The sequence below is a fragment of the Arctopsyche grandis genome, chromosome 9 (genome assembly GCF_051622035.1).
Source record: "Arctopsyche grandis isolate Sample6627 chromosome 9, ASM5162203v2, whole genome shotgun sequence".
Lineage (NCBI taxonomy): Eukaryota > Metazoa > Arthropoda > Insecta > Trichoptera > Hydropsychidae > Arctopsyche > Arctopsyche grandis.
Window position 1 is genome coordinate 24,298,576 of NC_135363.1, and position 20,755 is coordinate 24,319,330.

Consider the following 20,755-nt stretch of genomic DNA (forward strand, 5'->3'; position numbering starts at 1 on the left):
ATCAAGTCGTGTTTAATTTTACATAATATATTTATTACAAAAACCCTGTATTTGTAGTATTGAATGGTAGTCACTTTGCTTTTTTAACATTATGTTGTTGTAAATATGTGTACATTTGTATCATAGATTAATATATAATTAATTATATGGATTTGATTGTCGCTTCCATGATATCCATAGCTTTATTGACCTGAGTTTCGGTGATGATCAACGGCGGAATCAATCTGAGAGTTCGGCTGTGCGCCAACTTTGTGAGTAATCCAGCTTTCTGAAGACGAACGTTCAATTCCCATGGATCTATAGCCTCTGAAATAAATATATTTATATTTTATATTTTAGTTTATATTCCTTCCCGATTTATAACTTTTATTATTTATTGACTTGTTTATAGCCAAGTACCATCCCAGAGACAGTGTGACCGTTATAATTGGTTTCAAGGATTATCTACAGGCTTAAGTGCAAGTCGGCTAAACAATGAATGCACTTAGCGGCGATAGAGGTACTCGGTCGCATTCCCGTGGAGTTCTTAGAACTAGCAGCGATACCGTGGGACTGGGTGTCGTGGGAATACATATCCGGGTACATGCCCAAACAATAGGGAAGTAACCGGATGCCTTGAGCGACCGACCCGATATAAGGCGGTACTTAGGCGATATCAAGACACTGGACGGACCACTGGCGGTGTGTGTATATCCTTAATCATCAATAAATGCTGTGCTGTGACACGACTTTGGCCTTTTACTTGGATCCTCCACCCACCCCTACGCAACAATATCATCAGCAGCGAAGAAAATACTGACCCTAACAACCTAATCTTAAATGAATAGGGCCAACCCTAACCTGACCCTTAAATAAATAGATGTTGGCTGCTAAGGTATGTTTTATTTCATCAATATTTTCACAAAAAAAAAACATATCATAGCATCCAACACCTATTTATTTAAAGGTCAGATTAGGTTAGGTTAAGTTAGGGTTGGCCCCATTAATTTAAGATTAGGTAGTTAGGGTCGTTATTATGCAGTCTCACTGTCACACGCGAGAACTGAGACAGTGAGACCGCATATTAAAGTAAAAATGTGAAGGTCGATCGCATACTAAAGTAGATATGTGACGGTAGACCGCATACTAGAGTGGCACCCTTATTTATTAGGTATTAGGTAACTTATTTATAGCCAGCAGCATGGCTCGGTGGTTGGGTTTTTGTCTAACATCGAGAGGTCGCCGAATTCGACCCCGTGAGTTGACCTCGATTGAAAGGAATATATTATCTGTAATGCTGCTGATCAGACATGGATATTTGTGACTCCAGGTCTATCGTTTCCTATCAGAGTTTGTCAATTTATCTGATTTCATTGTTGAAACGGTTCCTGGATTAAATTGGCTAAAAACCATCCTAACTACCATGTCACCACTATGATTTATGTACAAGTTTAATTTCATAGATGTCTCGTTAATTTAAAGTTTTTCAGTGAATTTTCAGCGATTTATGTAATCAAAATGCTGTATTGTTGGTAATTGGCCAGGAAGGCGCATTGGGGTATGTAAAAATTCTGATAATATTTTAAATAATGTTTACCTGTGTTGATATCTACGGCATTCATCAGTCCCTTTCCTCGAGCGCTTTGCACGACGTTTCCAACCATCGCATTTAGTCTTTCCCGCACCACTTTTCCGACTCTTTCGGAATTTTCGATAAAATTTTCATCTTCCATCACTGCCAAGGCTTCCATAGCCACTCGGGATCCGAGAGCGTTTCCCCCGAACGTTGAACCATGAGTGCCTAAAATTTTATACTCGTTCAATAATCATATATGGCAATATGAAAATAAAACTTAAAGCGTTGGATATATGTATTTATCCAGCAGTATGGCTCGGTGGTTGCGTTTATGTCACAAATATCTGAATTTGATTTATGTACAATATGTAAAAAAAAATATGTACAAGTCTAAATCCATAGATGTCTCAATGGATTAATTCATTAATTAATTGATTGTTAATTTCATGTTCTTCAGCCTCTCGAAATACAGCGATTTATGTAATAAAAATGCTGAAATGTTTGTAATTAATTGTCCAGGAAGGCGCATTGGATCTAGCCAGAGAAATGTTATAATAATATAAGTGGCATTAGGCGTTATATTGTGTCAAGTGACGATTGTCCACAGACATTCCTAAATAATTTTAGCATTTAAACATAAATCATAAAAAACAATAGCATTATAATAATAGCAGATAAAGTTTTAACATCGAATAATAAAATACAACGTAGGGAATGTCTTGCATCTACAGCCAACCAGCACCAATATATCATAAATATAAAGCGCTATTCTGTGTGTCTGTGTAAGATAACGCTCGCCGTACTATAATAGTCGTTTTGGTTCGACATACATATGTATACAGAGAAATGTAATATTAATAGAAGTGGCTTTAGGCATTATATTATTGTCAAGTGACGATTGTCCACAGACATTCCTAAATAATTTTAGCATCAGAATATTTGATGCTTGGTGCTTGACGTATGTCCGATTAAAACTTCTCTATCTGTTTATATTACTCGCAAGATGGGCAAGCATCGTTAAAAATTGCACAATGCATTCAAAAACACACAATAAACAACGTGGGATACATTTTTATAAATAAATTGATCGGATAGTATTCGGTGTGTTGTAGCGTAGTTATGGACACGTACCGCGTAATATTGACACAATTTATTTATTCGTAAGGGCCCTTCTATTATTATAACATTTCTCTAGGTCTAGCTGTCAGACGTTCTTGGTCAGAGAAATGTTATAATAATAGAAGTGGCTTTAGGCGTTGTATTGTTGTCAAGTGACGATTGTCCACAGACATTCCTAAATAATTTTAGCATCAGTCGTATTTGATGCTTGTTGCTCGACGTTTGTCCGATAAAAACTTCTCTGGGCAAGGACAACGGGCAAGTGCATCGTTAAAAATTGCACGATTCATTCAAAAACACACAAAAAACAACATGGGATACATTTTTATAAGTAAGTTGATCGTTTAAGTAACATATTATTCAATTAACATCGTATATTAAAGTGTCATGGCGACAGCTAGCATACGCATACTGCTATTGCGTAGTTATGGAAACGGTACGCGTGTATCGAAACAAGAAATGTATTCGAAAGGGCGCTTCTATTATTATAACATTTCTCTGTTCCTGGTATATATGTATGTAAAATAAAAAAATAAAATATTTATACCCGCAGTCATGACAACCATGACAGGATCGTTTGCAAGCACTGCTGATACCGGATAGAGACCGCCAGATAGTGATTTTCCAAGTACTAAGACATCTGGCTTAACATTCTCATGATCGACACACAATTTCTTTCCAGCTCTTCCTAATCCAGTCTGAATCTGGAAGAGTTACATTCCATTATTTATTATTTCCTCATTATTACATATTATACATAAATATAAATAATTTCGCATAGTTTACTTCATCTGCAATCCAAAGCACGTTATATTTATTGCATAGTTCCCTTACACCTTTCAAGTAACCGTCATTTGGTATTACAACTCCACCCTCTCCTTGAATTGGTTCAACCATAAAACCACAGACGTTTGGATCTTTCAATGCATTCTAGGAAAAAATAATAATATATTAAACATCATACATTTTGCAAGAGCAACATCTGTGATCGAGTACCTACAATTGATTATTTACTTTGCATTTATTTTACTTACTTCTAAGGATTCCAAGTCGTTGTAAGGTACGTTTTCGAACCCTGGCATAAGTGGCTCGTAACCGCCGTAGCTAGTGGGATCTGTAGACGATGAGATTGCAGCTAAAGAACGTCCCCAAAAGTTTCCATCAGCGAAAATGAGCTTCGCCTGATTGTGAGGAATGCCCTTCACTCTATATCCCCACTTTCTGGATAACTTGCAAGCAGTGTCGCACGCTTCAACACCTGGAATTAGAAAATTGGACTGTAAATAAATCAAGTGACATTAATCGCCATCATATTGTTGAAACTGTGGGAATCTAGCACGACTTGTGCTAATACGAATCAAAACCAGTGATCTCATCATCGATCCTGTACAAAACACGCATAACTCAAGGGCAACGATCCTTCGACCATTCCAGAAGAAAGAGTTCATCACTCGATCGTAAAAACGACCGAAACCCAATGGCACGCTCGCATTCTCAAACGAACGACGTCCTGGCACACTGACCCCAGAGCACGAGCCTCGAAAATAGGTCAAACACATGTGTCCTGAGAACAAAGACATCTCTGCACACGGCACGCCTGGAACTTCCTTATACAAAGCCACGCAGCAGCCCCAGACGCCAGTGTGAACCTCTGGAGTTCAACCAGATCACTTCTCCGAAGCTCAACCTCTTCGTACATACAATAACCATTGTAACAATTGAACAAAAATAAACGATCCTCTTTCAAACTCAACTGAGTTTCCATAGGCCGGGAAACGGTCGAAACCTTTAACCCGTCCTATAAAACTATTTTTTCCAAAAAGAGAAATTATCCGGAATAGCCTGAACCTAAACTATAGTTTTTATTTAATGGCCGTGATTTTCATTTGGAATAAGTAATATTAATTTTACCCGTATTCATAGGTAGCATTTTATCGTACGAGAACATTTTACAGAGCTTTTCAGCAAAGTCTGAGAGAGCATCGATGTAAAAAGCTCTCGAAGTGTGATGTAGAGTTTTCATCTGATCCATCATAGCAGCCATGAGTCTAGGATGACAATGGCCATGGTTGACCGCAGTGTAACCACTCAGGAAATCCCAATAGCGATTGCCTTCGACATCCCATAAGTAGATTCCTTAAAATATTATACACAGATTAAACATTTCATTTTGATTTATTTTTTATACAGAATTTTTCATATCAAATCATACCTTTTCCTCGAGATATAGCCACAGGAAGCGGGTGATAGTTGTGCGCCACATATTGATGATCCTTTTTGATGACATTACTTGAAGTCATGTTGCATCCGGTCGACGTAGTTGAAAATTTTGTTGCATTTTTCAATGTGAAAATTGCGCGTCTTATCAGTTTCATTTTTCTGAAATTAAACATTATAAAAAATCGTGTCTTTGTAATTTGTATCGTCACATTCGTTTCCACAGTACAATTGTTTGATTAGTGGTTTATGATAAGTTGGAGCAAACATTGTATGTGTGTGTGTGTATATATTTTTAAATAGCGTTTATACACAAATAATTTCAAAATTGACATTATGGAAGTTTAAAGGTTCAGTGCATTTACCTCGGAAGTCCAGGTGTATTTTGAAATATTACCAAAACAAACACATTCAGTAGAAGATAAAGACTTGTCGCACTATGAAATGACAATTATTATTTAATTCGTTTTAAATGTATTTCTGCAATATATACTTATCTCAAGTTGATTGAATATACAATTACTATAGGGTATTTCAGAATAAAAAGACACTTGTTTAAAATAGAGTACGTATAAATATTTATGTATGTATATTTCTACTACATATTATAAAACAAAGAATTACGAGGAATATTTACTATGACATTTATAAGTAGGGCTGTGAAATTAAAGTCGGAGTCGTAAAAAATCAACCGACTCTGACTCTTTGGTAATTGGATTATTAGTCACAAAGAAAATTTTTGCTATGAAAACCGCGAATGCGGAATATTTGGCACTCGAGTTTTCGTTAGTATGATAGTTATTGTTAGTATGATGGACTTTTCGACTGTCAGATGTTCTGTTATAGTGATTTTAGTGACTTTTGGGGAAGCGCTTTGTGACCAATGTTCACCGAACCGACTCTTTTTACAAGGCTTTTTTATTATTTTCTTTAATTAATAGTATTACGTTATGTATCAATTAGTCTCCAATTTTATTGAAGTAGATTCACAAATAGATTGAAATTGATTAATTTCTTTATAAAAACCATGAATTTAAATTACATGAAATCGCTTTTAATGCGATATGCATTGGCAAGAAAATTTTATCTTACTAAAATTATTCAAGTCGAAGTCGGAGTCAAAGCATAAGGTTAAAGTCATACTTGGATAAATTTTGAAGCGACTCCACAGCCCTGTTTATACATAAATTACTAGCTAAATTATTTGGAGCTACTCAGACAAGTAAAAACCAATAAAAAGAAGTACATACTATCAAGTTACAACAACACGAGATTTTGTGATTCTATGTATATTAAAAACTGTAGATTTGCATAGCGAACAAATGATTTTTATATGGTAGATTTAACTTACAATTTGTTGCTTTTGCCGAGACAATGGATATGAAGATCGATCAATCACCGACGGAAGACCAGACAGAAGTCCTTGCTTTCAACTGATGTCCTTTATATTAAAAGCGATTGATTGTTTATAAATACTTTCACCGTAATGGTAAACAAAGTCAAAGTTCATTGAATAATCCCTGACGTGCTCTGACTGTACGCCGATTTGTCAACTTATAATCATTATAGTAACCACAAATAGAAATTGCATTGTTTACATTGGGCTTATGTTATTATGTAAATAAAATTGAATATATTATGCGAAAGATAAGGTGGAAAGTAACAAATTTGTAATATATTGTATTGTAACAAGATAGCGAATTAAAAAAAAAGTAATAAAACTCTTTACAATCAATCGATTGATAGCACTGAGCAATAAAAAATTATGTTTTTTACTTACCAGAGCGGAAACTTCAATCAATCTTTACTAAGTTTGACCCACTGAATACGAATATGAAAATATTTTTTGTTGGCTTACTCTCGTTTAAGAGATGAGCGTTTAAAATTAAAAATATGAGCAATCATATATATAATATAGCTATTCTGTCTGTCTGTATGTGTGTGTGTGTGTGTGAGAGATAACGCTCGTCGTACTATAACAGTCATTTCATTTCATACATATGTACGTCACAGCTAAATCAGTAATTACGAAAGAAAAAAACTTTTATATACTATGTTTGCTACCAATGTTTCCTCTGGGCTAATAGAAGTCCCTGAGCATTTAGCGCAATCTATTGAAAATTTATTTAATTAATTAATTAATTTTTCTATTTGAGTTTTATATTGTTTATATGTAGGTAGGTAGTTTTTACCACTTTTTACATATTAAACAATTATATATAAATATTTTATTTATTGAAAAATCAACAGACAGAAATATAATTAAAAGGTATTTGAAAAAAGTTTGACCGCGTGCCGATCGAACACAGGACCAATACATTTATTTTAATTTTTTTTATTTAATAACTTAATATGCGATATTTTTGTAAATAGTTTTTTAAGCTCTTTTTCCTATTATGCTGTACATTAACATTATAATAATAATATACTATGATTACTAACAAAATTAAGTTAAAATTGTAAAATAGAAAATGATCAGTAGATCAGTAGCTAAATAAAATTAAAATAGATATAAGGTGTATTATGAACATAATTTCGTAATAATAAAAAGCATTTAGAAATCAAAATGCGATATTTCATCGGGTACAACACTTGTTTTACGGATTTTTGGCTTTTGCCGTCTATTATTGCTGTGCCAAAAGCAAGTATTGAAATCGATAGTCAGACGTTTTTTCTTTTTTTTTAAATACTTTATTATCTATGTAGCAAATTTTAGGTCAAAAATATTTTTTTTTCCGTAATATTGAGCAAATTTCGCTTATTTTTCACTTTATAACGTTTATATTTATTATGAAAATTGCCCATTTTTTTAAACGAGAGAAAGCCAACAAAAATCATTGTCATATTCGAATTTAGTAGGTCAAACTTTGTAAAGATTCAAATTTCCGTTTCGGTAATTTTTTTGTTGCTCAGTACATACATACATATGTACACATGTAAAGCTGAACTATTGAAATAGACAATGAAATTAAAGTCTACTGTGAAATAATTGTACTCATATGTACATAGATCCCCAACTTACATATATAATTACCAATTCTCATGATAAGATATAAATCTATAAATAAATGAATTCATAATATGTATGCATGTAAAGGTATATAAAGAGGGGTGAAGAAAATAAAATAAATATTTAAGAGTCTCTGAACTATATATATATATATTTCATTCAGATAATCAAAGTTAAAGCATTGCACATTACAAATTATACAACATATAAATTAATCAATCATCAGGTTCCTGCTTCACTTCCGCAACATTGTTCTCACTCTCTTCAACTTTTATATTCGGCTTTACGTCATCATCATCATCATCCTTGCTATTTTCATGCAACAAAACATATTCCCTTTGACTGAAGCCAAACTTGACAACATCCCGTTCCAAAAGCTCGACATATTTCGACGGATCGATTTGCTTATTGTTAACAAATGTACCGTTAGAGGAACCTGTAACGTAAAACGATAAAATAAATTTGAAAAAAAAAACAAACATTTTCGATGTGTGAGTATAATTGGTATAACAATACAAACCGAGATCTATGATATAAGGCCGGACCCGTTTTCCAGTCGAGCCGTCTTCTCTTTTGAATGGAATCAACCTATATTGCAAAACTGCATGCTGTTTCGATATAGAAGGGTGATCCAATGGAATATCTGCGATCGCTCGATCTCTTCCCAGCAAAAAGAAAGACTGACGGTGAATGTAAAGAATAGGTAAAGCTTTGTCTTCCTTGAATGGATAAAATCTGCAAAATAGAAAATAGTCATAAAATAAAGTCTTTATACGGTATAACATAAATAGTAATATATTTAAAACAATTACCGCCATCGTCTTTTTGGTTGCCTGGCTTCGGGCGGTTCAGAATATTTGATAACGACTCCATTAACCATGTTTGTGTCTTCGGTGAGTTTTCCCGATAAGCCGAAATTAGGTTTATCTTTCTCGGTTTTTTCCGGCACTGGTTTATTAGTGGAACCTTTAGCATCATTTTTGCCCCATTCATATGGTTTATTCTCATCCCATTTAGAGCTTGGCGGACTAGGTCTTCTTCCTCCATGTGGTTGATCTCTACAAACATATATATGTTATTACATAGATTCTCGTAAGATCAAATTGAGTTAATGATTTAAAATGGATACGATTTAACTGCAGATTGAGAAAAATACTTTGTACCTTAAAAAAAATGTTTGTGCATTAAAAATTGGCATTATTTTTGGTGCATTAAACAATCTCGTATTGTGCATCAAATAAAATATTTTGGCATTGTAGTGACCATTAAAAAATATGAAACGACCGTTCGAAAAAATAGATTTTAGCATTAGAATAGATACAAAAAGTGGCAACGTTGCAGTCTTCCGCTATTGACAATTGTCAACTGTCAAGTGTTTTTCACTAGTGAAATGTAATCAACCCTAACTTAACCTAACCAAACCATAAATAAATAAAACCTAACCTAACGTTGTCTCGTATTTTGGTATTCACGACGTTGTCGCTAAAGTTCAACTGTAATTTTAATGCACATTTCATCCACTTTTTAAGTAGCAAATATTTTTTTCAATGATCAAAGCAAACTTTCTAAAGCAATCGGTATCCATCATTTAGAAATGCACACAATTTTTTTTTTAATGTACAGAAAATTCATTATTGTACAAAATTTTTTGTAAATGCACATTTATTGTATAAAATGGACGTTTAAATCGTTCCCATTTAAAATGCTCACTACCTTGGGAAATTGGACGGAGCTTGACCTTTTCGGTCTCTCGGATTAAATTTCTCTCTATCAATAGGTCTCCTTGTGTCTTCGTTCCTAAAAATTAAATTTAAAAGACATTAAAATGGTGACGATGAAATATTAAATGGCGGATTGATTTCATGCAAGTTTTGTTAATCAATCAATTTTATATTAAATACAATCAGGTAAAATGCGCCTATAAATAAATGAAACGTACGCACAAATAAAAAAAACTTACAATATAAAATATTTAAAAGGAATGATTAAATACATAAACTTTTCATCGATTTAATTCTTTCATTTATGTATGTATGTTTTTTTTTTTCTCCATATCTTTAAATATGTATACAGTGAAAATTATAATGGTAAATTTACACTGATGAACATTAAATAAATAAATAAATTATCAACACAAATGGGATACAATTAGTCCAAACTTACGACACATCAATCATTCCCATTTACGAGCAAATTCACAAATGTTCACAAAATGTAAACTTTCCATTAGTTTTTTTTTTTTTTTTTTATTTATAGAAAGCATGTTTTATTTAAATTTTGAACACAACATTTGGAATGTCACTAGATCAAGTTACAAACTAAAACACCTAAGCATTCGAAGGATATGTATCTTAAATTCAGATCACTTAAAAATCTTACAAACCTAAAATTGATGACCTTTTTAATTTTCGCATGTTTGCACATAACGATCCATTTCACAAAAATACATATCGTCAGCACAATTATGCCGACGGAGGCAGTTATTACTTGAATACCTACAGTATCGCATCCGACAGGTTTTCAAAAATCTCCAACTATTCATTACATATCTCCATCTTGTACTATCTGCCCGATTTAGGCACAGTATCACATGCTCAAAGACGATTCCAGAAGATATGAGAGCAACGGATTCTACCTAATACCATTTCAAAAACAGAATCAAATTCTTGTAATATCAGTATCACTACTCAATATTGAGTTTTTCCAGGTCGGCAATCTCTGCAGTTAAATACACATTTCCAAAATGCAAAAAAAACTCCTTCAAGCACATTTCAATGTTATATTCGAAGTGTAATTCAAACTGTCCTTTTTTTTTATTAAATTGCGAACTTCAATGTGATTACTATTAAATAGTAACACAATTCTTAGATTATATCTTCACTTTCAACAAATTTCGCATATTGACGTAAATAATTTGTTCTCAATCATTTAGTAATGTTTTCCTGGGTTTCCTTGTATTTTTGTCGGTATGATTAAGATTATTTTTCACATCTTATACCGACATGGTTTTCCAATTTTATCAACAATGTCTCTTATTCAAAACGCAAACATCTCAAAATACAAATCTTTCCATTAAAAATAAATTGGCAAACATGATTTTCAACAAAAACAATAAGTTGCACCTTTCATACAATGTGGAGTACTTCAGTTATATATTATATATATTATATGATCTTGATATAAGTTTTTACCATACAAGATATGTCTTTTATCAGTCGAATCACTTATGTGATTAACGGCATAAGCTAGATATATACGGGAAAGCTTTTTTTTCTACATTTTCGCATGTAATGAAATGATTATATAATCATAAACTCGTCAACACAGCACACATGTATGCACAATGAAAATATTACATCGATGGTTTGATGATCACAACTGTTTTATTTGGATTCAGTTACTGTATTATTAATTCGTAGACACGTCGGGAAAATCCACAACTCCAAATTCAAAATATATTGACAATTTCTTTAATCGTCATTCTATATTTGCAGCGCAAATAACCGCCACAAATCGGCACGCTAAGAAGTCATTTCACTCTTAATACATGATATATATATATATATATATATATTTGCGCCTATTTTCACGCCAGTTTCATGTATGAATCATGTCCACGAGGGGCGACAAGTGTTTATTTATATTCAGGGTTGGGCAAAGTACCATTCTATTATAAAGTATAAAATCATTTATACATAACAACAGCTGTTTCAGTGTAAACTCAGAGGCACTGTAAAACAAATAAAATACAATTTAACACGCCTGCCAAAAACTACAAACAAATGGGCATTTTGTTAAATCAACTTGCTAATAAGAAGCAGTAAGCATTGTGTAAGTATATTATTATTTGAGTATACTGGATATATTATGCATATTTAACAACAAAACAACATTAACAATTAGATATGTCGATGAAATATCAATATTTTTTTTCATACAGAAGCTGTGCTATACTTATTATATACAGAAATTGGAAACAAATCACTTACTGAAAAGTGAGCAAAGTATTACAAAATATAATCATATACAAACCCTTTAGAAGTCGAAGGACCGGGATCTCCCCTCATCGGTACATCACGTTCTTGTACATGTCTTTCGTCATATCTGCTCCTATAAATATTATATTTTCATAACAAAAAAACAAACATACATCGCCTGAAACAACTCAACCCTACAATTTCATGTTAAAAATAATAATGAAGAGCTGCAATATTTTAACAACTATAATATAATATAATGTAAAATAAAATCACTCATCCATTTCAATTAATACTAACTCATTCTTTGGTTGACTTCTGGAAAAATCATCTCGTTGATGTTGATCTCTGACCTGATTTCTTCTAGGTTCATTCGGTGGTCGAAAATCTACAAATAAAAAACTCGAATCAGTTGGAAACAAAATTTTGAACTTTGCATCATATGTTGCAGTGTCCTATCAAAACTCTGGATCCAGCAATAAACTTCAAAAATCATACCACCGTTACTTCTTTGATCGTTATCATCGTCTCTTCTGTTATATGAGTTGGAACGTTGTTCAAAGTTATTCTGACGAGGCTTTGAGTATCCAGAATTATCGTCAAAACGATTACCCCCTTCTCTAATATCTTTGTTGTCGTACCTAAAAAATAACCGATGCATTAGAATCAGACCAATCAACAACAAAAAAAAAAAACACTAGCAATTTTTATATTACAATATATAACTTGCCTATTTCCTCTCGAATCGTCAATTCTGTCCTTTTGATTATCGTTATTTCTACGATAATTAGGATCTTTATCGTAATGAGACGGTCCTTGTCGAGCCGGCCAGTCGTCATTTTCGCGAGCATTCCGTTCTGGGTAGTTTCGTTTTTGATTATTATTGTTATAATTTCTGTTTTGGTTATTATCCCTATGATTTTTACTATCTCTATCATCCCTGTAATATTCTTTATCGTTATTGCGTGGTTTTTCATTATGAAAATTTTCTTGATCGTATTTCTGGTGGGGTCGATTTGAAGGGTATTTTTCGTGAGATCTATTTCCATAGTGCTGTCGTTCTGGTTCAAATTCCCTTTCGGGCGGTTGTCTCAGATCGTTGTATTGCTTTTGTTGATCTTTGCGCAAATCTCTCGAATCGTGATAATCACCGGGGACCTCTCTATTGACATATATATATATTTAACAAAAAATTAACAAAGACGAATAAAATTTACAATCTATAATTGGATGTGAAATAGAACAACAATCACCTTAATTCATCAACGGGTGCCTTTTTCTTTTTGTGAAGCTTCTCATCTTCATAAGCGTTATCTACATATTCTGGTGAAGCATTGACGTGGGATTTATTTTCCATGCAAACACTTTTGATCTTGTGACTCTTTTTAATCTCACTTTCCAATTTGTCCACATCGAGTTCTGAAAAAATTATACATTTACAATTTTAATGTAACTGCTTTTAATAGAATTTTTTTTTTTTTTTTATTATTGGAGATTAGATTATATTTTTAGCAGCCACAATATTTGATATTAAAATTCAAGCACGATTATTCAAAATTGCTTATCATTCATTATTGATACTGAAAAAAATACTAATCTACTGCAGATAAAAATAAAAAAATTTAGATTCAATTCAATAATAGTTATGGAAAACCAAAGATTTCTCACTGATGTTAATTATTTTTACATTAAAAATTAAAAAGGTGAAGTACATATAAGGGTGAAAACACACAAGAGATGAATGGCAAAGCACGCGTCTTGGCTTTGAGTCAAGGGCGTTCCCAGTTCATTGTTAATTCGTACGATCTTATTATTTCGACAAGTTAATCTTACATTTCTTCAAATATGAAATTAGCCGTTATCAATCAATGTCAAGCTTATATCAATACAAGGACAAAATATCACCGAAAACACTCCAGGGGGATTTTTGGGACTGTGTGCCATGAATATGTGCTGGGGATGCTACATTTTTTCGCATGTTTAAAAGTATCTAAAAAAAAAAACTACATGTCGCGTGCCTCTCTGTGTGATTTCGACCTAAACCGATTCAATTACTGTCATTTCTCCCTCATTTTGTGTAAGTCGCGGATTATTTACAACGTAATTGCAAAAATTCGTTTTGCATCTCCACCAATGTGTCTGGAGTATTTCTGACGGTAATTGCAGAGAATTGCACAATATAGATACCATGTTAGATCTTACGTCAAATGCCAGGCTGATAAAATTACCGTCATTTTTCCCCTTATTTTGTTTTCATTACTAAAGTACTGAGAGATTGTGTAATTTTTAAAAACATCATAGTAGAGTCATGGTCTTCCAAGTTAACCCTGAACTTTGAATGCTGACCAACGCCAATCGGCGTTTTGCCAACAAGTTCATGGGCTTGAAAAACGCCGATAGGCGTTATATTTTAAGCACGTACAAAGTAAACAAGAATACTACCCGTTGTCTTTCCAGATAGCATTGAAAAAAAATGTATTGAATATGGGTCGTGTAATCCGTGTCAATGTTTATAAAGACTGATTTACGCTGGAATTTCTGAATTTATAACCATAGCAGAATCTCTCGATGGAAATTCCTAACTGCCGAGTATTTTAGATTGTGGCTTGGCATTTAGATTATGAGCATTACATTGTAACAACAATGAAGAAGATGGAACTAGTTTTGAAAAAATACATTCATTACTAAATAGACTTTTTTTGTTTATATTATATTGTTGCAAGCGGTCTCCGTGACGAGCCAGAATGTTAAATTACAGAAAACGCAAATAGATATACTAGAGAGTCTAAACACACCTTTACAAAACTCGAAATCCTCGCAGGTAGTTATCTAGGGTTTGTTTGGATTAGCTACAATTTTTATACCTGTTTTCTATTGGATTTCTAAATAATTCTAGTTGGAAATTTTCATCGTGGCGGGCTTTCAACAGAAAAGACGTCAGCACTCAAACGGTTAACCCTTTGCCCGCGTCACCAAATTTAGCGAACATGCCCTGTACGCGGCTGCTTTTTTGCGGATTTTGTTATCGCGTTTTCGACTATAAATATAGGTTGTAATATTTTTTTGAATTTTACAACCTATATTTATTTTTTTTGACTACTGCCATCTATTGAATTTGGTAAAGTATACATTTAGTAATATTTTCAACCAAGTTATAAAATTTTAACACAATAGACGGCTCTTATACAGGTTGGAACTTCTAAGACATCTATGCGTGTCTCGCGCGCTGAGGGCATGTTCGCTAGGACATGTATAGTAGTCGTACGCGGTGGAAAGGTTAATCCTTGCATTGACAGTGATTCCCCATATTTAAAGAAATGTATAGGTGGTCCACTGTAGGTAAAAACTTAGGCTGGCCGCGCACTAGGCAGCCAGGCTGCCGCAGCCAAAATATTGAGCAGCCAGTTTCGGCAGCCAGAGTCGACGGCCAGTAGTCACCTTTCCGTCAAGCGTAGAAGAAATAATTCTTTACCTCTTGTTTCGTAAGAAACGCAAAGCAAAGAGAAGATTTTGGATTCATTCATTCAAACAAACAGCGTTTCCAGAATTGAATGGAGAAAGATGGATTGAGATAGCAAATGGTTTCAATAAAAATGCAAATTTTCCCAATTGCATCGGTGCCATCGATGGTAAACATATATGTAAGATTAATAAAACCAAGCTTTCCTCACACTTTGTATTTGTGATTTCCTACCATCTTCGTCTTTTCACATCTCGATCACTATATTCTTCTGAAGACATATCCCATATTGCCTTACGATTTAATCCGTTAACAGATAATCCTTGAAAGGTCACACAGTCTCTGGGATTCTATTCGCTATCCGCGGCGTAAAACTTCTGGCTGCTACGTCAAGTGCGCGGAGACTGAAGGCAGCCACATACTAGCCACATACATTCTACCTTGCAGGCTCTGGCTGCGTGCAGCCAGCTGGCTGCCGTGCAATCGTACGCGATCCATTGGCTGCCGCAGCCAGGAATTCTTGGCTGCCTAGTGCGCGGGCTCCAATGAGCCACCGTATGTTAGATTGGCTGCCTAGTGCGCGGCCAGTCTTAAGAAAAACGTACATGCTGTCACTTACAGCGGTACAAACGGTCAAGGCAAATTCTAAGCAAGTGGATATATCCGAATATACTCGGCAACTGAACCTTTAGTCATTAAAGAAAGTGTGCCCTGAACATTAACACTAAGCAAATCGCCAAACGCCAACTCAAATTGAATTATGCAAATTGAAGCATATTCTCTAATTGAATATCGATGACAGTTGAAATGCGCTTTTGAAGGCGCGCAATGAAACTCATTCGAAGACATAACCTAAAATAGAAAGAGAGTGGTGTCTGTGCTAGTGTTGACAAGTGCAAGTGCACATGTGAGGAAAGGAGAGGGGAGGAGAGAGGGAGACGGCGATATGAAAATAGTACCAGAGGGAGTGCGTTTGTCTCGCTTGTGCTTCTTCTTCTTGTCGCGCCGTTTGTGTTTGCGTTTTCCGCTATCGGTTTCGACAAGTTGTTCGACGGGCTGCAGGTGTTGTTGCTGTTGCTGTTGTTGTTGCTGTTGCTGTTGCTGTTGCTGCTGCTGCTGTTGCATGAGCAGTCGCTGCTGCTGTTGGAGCTGCAGCCGCTGCACGTGCCTCAGCTCGAGCTGCAGCTGCAGCTGACGTTTGCGAGCGGCGCGCTTCTGCCGCCGCCGCTGTCCGCTGTCAGAGCTGCTGCTGGAGGAGGAGCTGCTCGAGCTGGACGAAGACCCCGACGAGCTCGACGACGACGAAGAGTCCGACGCGCGGCGCTTCCGCTTCTTCTCCTTGCGGCTGCCCATCTTATTCCTCGACCTCGGACACCGACACTGCGAACGCAACACCACCAACCTTCGCCGCGACACAGACCGCAATACCAATTCGTAGAAGCACGACAGTGGTGCCACTCCTAACTAAACTAAACTCGGCCATAATATTTTTCATTTTTTTCGATTCCGCGTCTCACCTCACATGTTCGCTGGTGATTTCCGTTGTGCGTATTCCGACTTTAAATGGGTCGGCTATTGAGTGCGAAAATATTGTTGCAATTTTCAAAACAACGACAACCAACCCAGCTCAGAGTTTTGCAAACGGTGTGCCGTGCAACGTAAATAAAATAAAGCCCATGCATTGTGTGCATGCTCAAATGTACTGCGATTTTAAATAATTTAAACGAAAAAATATTTTAAAATTGGAAAAAAGAAAGGCACTTTACATAATCATCTAAACGAGGACAACGAATAAAAAAAAATTCTACGTGTGTGGGAATTTTTATTAAATGAAGAGTAGATTACAATTTTTGTTTAAGACGAGTTAGTATTTCTCGTTTGCTAAGCAAACATTATATTTGAGTGATAAAAAGTTGGAACGTTCTAAATGAACAGTCAAACTAAGTATGCAGATCGATGTCTATAATTCGACGCTAATGGCTACGTTTACACTACCGATATCTACACCCGATCCACCCGATATTTAGGAATTTTTCCATACCCAGTTCCTAAATAGCAACCACAGTTTGCAATATGGGAACTGGATATGGAAAAATTCCTAAATATCGGTTGGATCTAGTGTAGATATCGGTAGTGTAAACGTGGCCAATCAACTGGATTACTCTCTTAAATATTGTTGTCTTTCAAAATCCAAACGCCATTTTTTGAGCATATTTCTGATATTTTAATAGATTAGTTAACTTTTTAAGAAGATACCGTAAAATAATTCACATGCACGCCATTCTTCCTAAAGATAAATCAGAAAACTTATGACGCCATAGAACTTTGGTTCAGTGATTACATCCCAAATGTGAATCGCTACCAGGATAGCTGCTCGCGTGGATCTCCTGTCGCACGAAAATTCGTCACACAGGAAAATTGCCGTACAGAAAACTGCCCAAATCTCGTATAAAAAAGCATTTGCTGAGCAATATTTGGGCAGTTTTATGTACGGCAATTTTCATGTGCGACGAATTTTCGTGCGACAAAAGTTCCACGTGAGCGATTTTCGTAGCGGCGGTTATCTTGGTAACGATTCACATTTGGGATGTAGCCCGTTTACCAGAACCTATTGATTGAAATTAATTGGATTTTTCGACAGTTGCATTTACATACATTACCAAAATATCGAGGAAAGTGAAAAGTTTTGCAGCGCTGGTTCAGACGGTCTCCAGATTTAGCGATGTCAACTTAAATCTAAAAATACCCTTCCTAATATTGAGATTACGTGACTTGAATGGAGTCGAAAAGCATCGACAATGTTGAGAATCAGCATTGAAATGAGTGTTTGTTCAAGTGTTTGAGAGTCGTTCCAATTGCATCGTTCCAAATAAGAATGGATCGAGCGTTCAGTCGAGGATCGACGATCGACGGTCGGAAGACCTTCCAGTTCCGAGGATGCGGACTCGCAACTTGGTTCCCCTCATCATCGAAACTGAGGCGGCAAACGCGCAGGCGTCGCCTCCGCCCGCCGACCGCGAGTAAGTACCCCTGCCTAGTGCCAAATGGCAGTCGCACTCGAATGCGATGCGCTACAAAACACTGCGCTACTCCTGCCCCTGACACGGCCCCACCTGTCAACGTCGCTCGTTCTTTCGCTCGGCTCATTTTCGCCCCGTTTTCGCCCCCTGACCTCGATGACCCTTTTTCAAATTGCCGCCCTTCCTTCGGTTCACATCTAACTGTATGTCTATTGTTTCGTACCATATTTTTTTTTGAATTTCACTCAATTGTTTTAATTATCTAGCGAGCAGATAAAGTCACTCCCTGCTTTACGATAATTACCAACCCTTACCAACCTAATATTAAAATCATTTTATGCTGAAATTTTGTTTCAATGGAATTGACAATATTATGTTATCCTAACCTAAATCAATTCAAATTTTAATTGACCAATTTATAATGAACTTTCTATTGTTTAAAATGGATTTTAAATGATGCAATTATTTTTTTAAATGCTATAATATTTCAGTTTTGCAAAGCTGGAATAGAACCGGAACTTATTTTGGATCCTATATTTGAATCTTATCTATATTTCAATACTCGATAACCTCAGAAAAAATTGACTTTTTTATCTCTAGTGATGGCTCAAAAAGCAGGCACTTTCAGATGAGATTTCTCTTCAGTTCAATTGCATTTTATATGAAAAACTTTAATAAAAAAATGAGGACAAAAGTGATCAAAACATAAACCTTGATTCATTTTATTCCTTTTAGTTTCAAGTGCACTTTTTAGATCTAATATATAATTTCAAAACAGACTTTGTGTGTATGTATGTAAGTTTTGGTTAAATTTAATGAAGAAACAAATGAATATTCAAATAAATTTAATTGAAATAAAACTATTCAATTAATTTAATAAAATGTTTACTATTAGATTAGCCATGTTTAAGCGGTTTATATTACAAATATCGAGTGAAACCATTAGTATTAAATAAAATAAGACAAATAATCAAAAAAAAAAAAACGACATTGGTTTATATATTTTTAATGTCATTTTTAAGAGTCAATATGAATTTTAGGCCCACAATTTGTAAAAGTAATTAAATATTAGATTTCAATTGTGCAAACATTTGTTTCCTTGGTTGTAGAAGTATGGCAACTAGAAAAAGAAGCGGATCCGGCTCTAAAAGACAACTAAAAGAAAAAGTAGTTCAAATATATGAATCTTTTTTCCGCGGTGAAGATCTGACGTCTAACAATCCGACCTTTTGGGACGAGCTATTTTTACTGAAACCCAAAGTCATACAACTAGAAGCCGAAATACAAAAGTTGAATCCGGATCAGTTGTCGAATTTGAAAGACAATATAAATCTGCTATTTTCAAAATGCGTCGACACACTCAATCAAGAACATCAGCTCAGGTGAGAATTTGGCAAATTTTCAATTTCGAATACTTTCACTATGTATGTATGTAGTTCGATTTAAATGTTATATTTTCTTTAGGATTGTTTACTCGCTTCAAACGCTGAGTGCTCTCGCCAGTGCCGTTTACCGAAAAATGAATTTGGAATCTGGATCGGATATTATTAATACTTTGATAGGATTAAATGCAGCCGAAGTAGTTATGCAACAATTTCTCAATTCTTGCAATGACTTTTTATCCGGTTTGCGTTAATTTCTAATGAAATTGGGTGACTTTTTTTTATTTGTATTTCAATATAACATAACTGTTGCTTTTTAGGTGACGCTCCGGATAGCTTAAAAACGCATGTGTTAAAACTTTTACTGGTCATTGTCACTGGAAAAGAAGAAGTCAACGATAATCCACTTTTAGAATATTTTATGATTACTTCTTTATTCGAAGCTTTATTTAAGTTATTATCGACTACAGCTGAGAGACAGGTTCATGGTTAGCTTATTCAATAGAACACAATGAAGATCTATTGTTATATTTTGACAATTGTTACTTTGAATAATTTACTATTACTATATTTAGGTCATGATGCTGTTTTGCTTTTGACAATATTAGTCAACTACAAAAAAGACGATGCGGCGAATCCTTACATTGTAAAATTATCAATTTTAGATGACGAATTGGCTTTAAATGGGTAAACTTTATCTTCATTTTGAATACCGTTTTATAATTCTTATCTTAAAAATTCTTATCATTTTATAATTATTCTTAAAGGTACGGTCAAGTGATAACTTCAGCTCTCGGAGGCTTTTGCTCTCGATACGGCCGAGAAAGAGCCGGAAATGAAGGAAATACTGGAAGTGGAGGTGGAGGTTGGCTCAGTTCACTCACGTCCATGGTTGGCGGGATGTTTTTAAGCGGCGACGATGTGAACACTGGCAAGACACATCAAATTAGGTTGTCTGAATGTTTATGCCCCATTTATTCAAATTATTGAATCTTTAGCATCATACAATGTATTT

The 20,755-nt window shown here is 34.7% G+C and overlaps 2 protein-coding genes across 3 annotated transcripts in view; one reads left to right on the forward strand and one right to left on the reverse strand.

Moving 5' to 3' along the window:
- Positions 1-16,921, reverse strand: LOC143916885 (uncharacterized). The gene is made up of 17 exons (XM_077438145.1): positions 16,298-16,921; positions 13,132-13,297; positions 12,609-13,040; positions 12,377-12,519; positions 12,179-12,266; positions 11,934-12,011; positions 9,615-9,698; positions 8,714-8,959; positions 8,422-8,636; positions 8,141-8,337; positions 4,887-4,947; positions 4,586-4,810; positions 3,709-3,932; positions 3,461-3,604; positions 3,222-3,378; positions 1,577-1,780; positions 1-306 (listed from the first exon to the last, which is right to left on the reverse strand). The coding sequence occupies exons 1-17, from the start codon at positions 16,689-16,691 to the stop codon at positions 143-145; spliced, it is 3,222 nt and encodes a 1,073-aa protein (XP_077294271.1). The 5' UTR covers positions 16,692-16,921; the 3' UTR covers positions 1-142.
- Positions 16,371-20,755, forward strand: part of LOC143916886 (armadillo-like helical domain-containing protein 3) — a 10,334-nt gene continuing 5,949 nt past the window's right edge. The window contains exons 1-6 of one of the 2 annotated variants that reach the window (XM_077438146.1): positions 16,371-18,358; positions 19,468-19,740; positions 19,823-19,983; positions 20,061-20,228; positions 20,316-20,427; positions 20,508-20,690. In XM_077438146.1, coding sequence (XP_077294272.1) covers positions 18,276-18,358; positions 19,468-19,740; positions 19,823-19,983; positions 20,061-20,228; positions 20,316-20,427; positions 20,508-20,690 — 980 coding nt within the window. In that variant the 5' untranslated portion in view covers positions 16,371-18,275. Of the gene's footprint in view, positions 18,562-19,467; positions 19,741-19,822; positions 19,984-20,060; positions 20,229-20,315; positions 20,428-20,507; positions 20,691-20,755 lie in introns of both variants that reach the window. The other variant, XM_077438147.1, reaches the window with a different exon arrangement.

Coding starts and splice junctions, on each gene's coding strand:
- LOC143916885 (XM_077438145.1), bottom strand. CDS start 16,691: ATGGGCAGCCGCAAGGAGAAGAAGCGGAAGCGCCGCGCGTCGGACTCT. Junction 4,948..8,140: donor GTGAGAACAATGTTGCGGAA/GTGAAGCAGGAA, acceptor GTCATCAAAAAG/GATCATCAATATGTGGCGCA. Junction 307..1,576: donor TGCCGTAGATATCAACACAG/GTAAACATTATT, acceptor TATTTATTTCAG/AGGCTATAGATCCATGGGAA.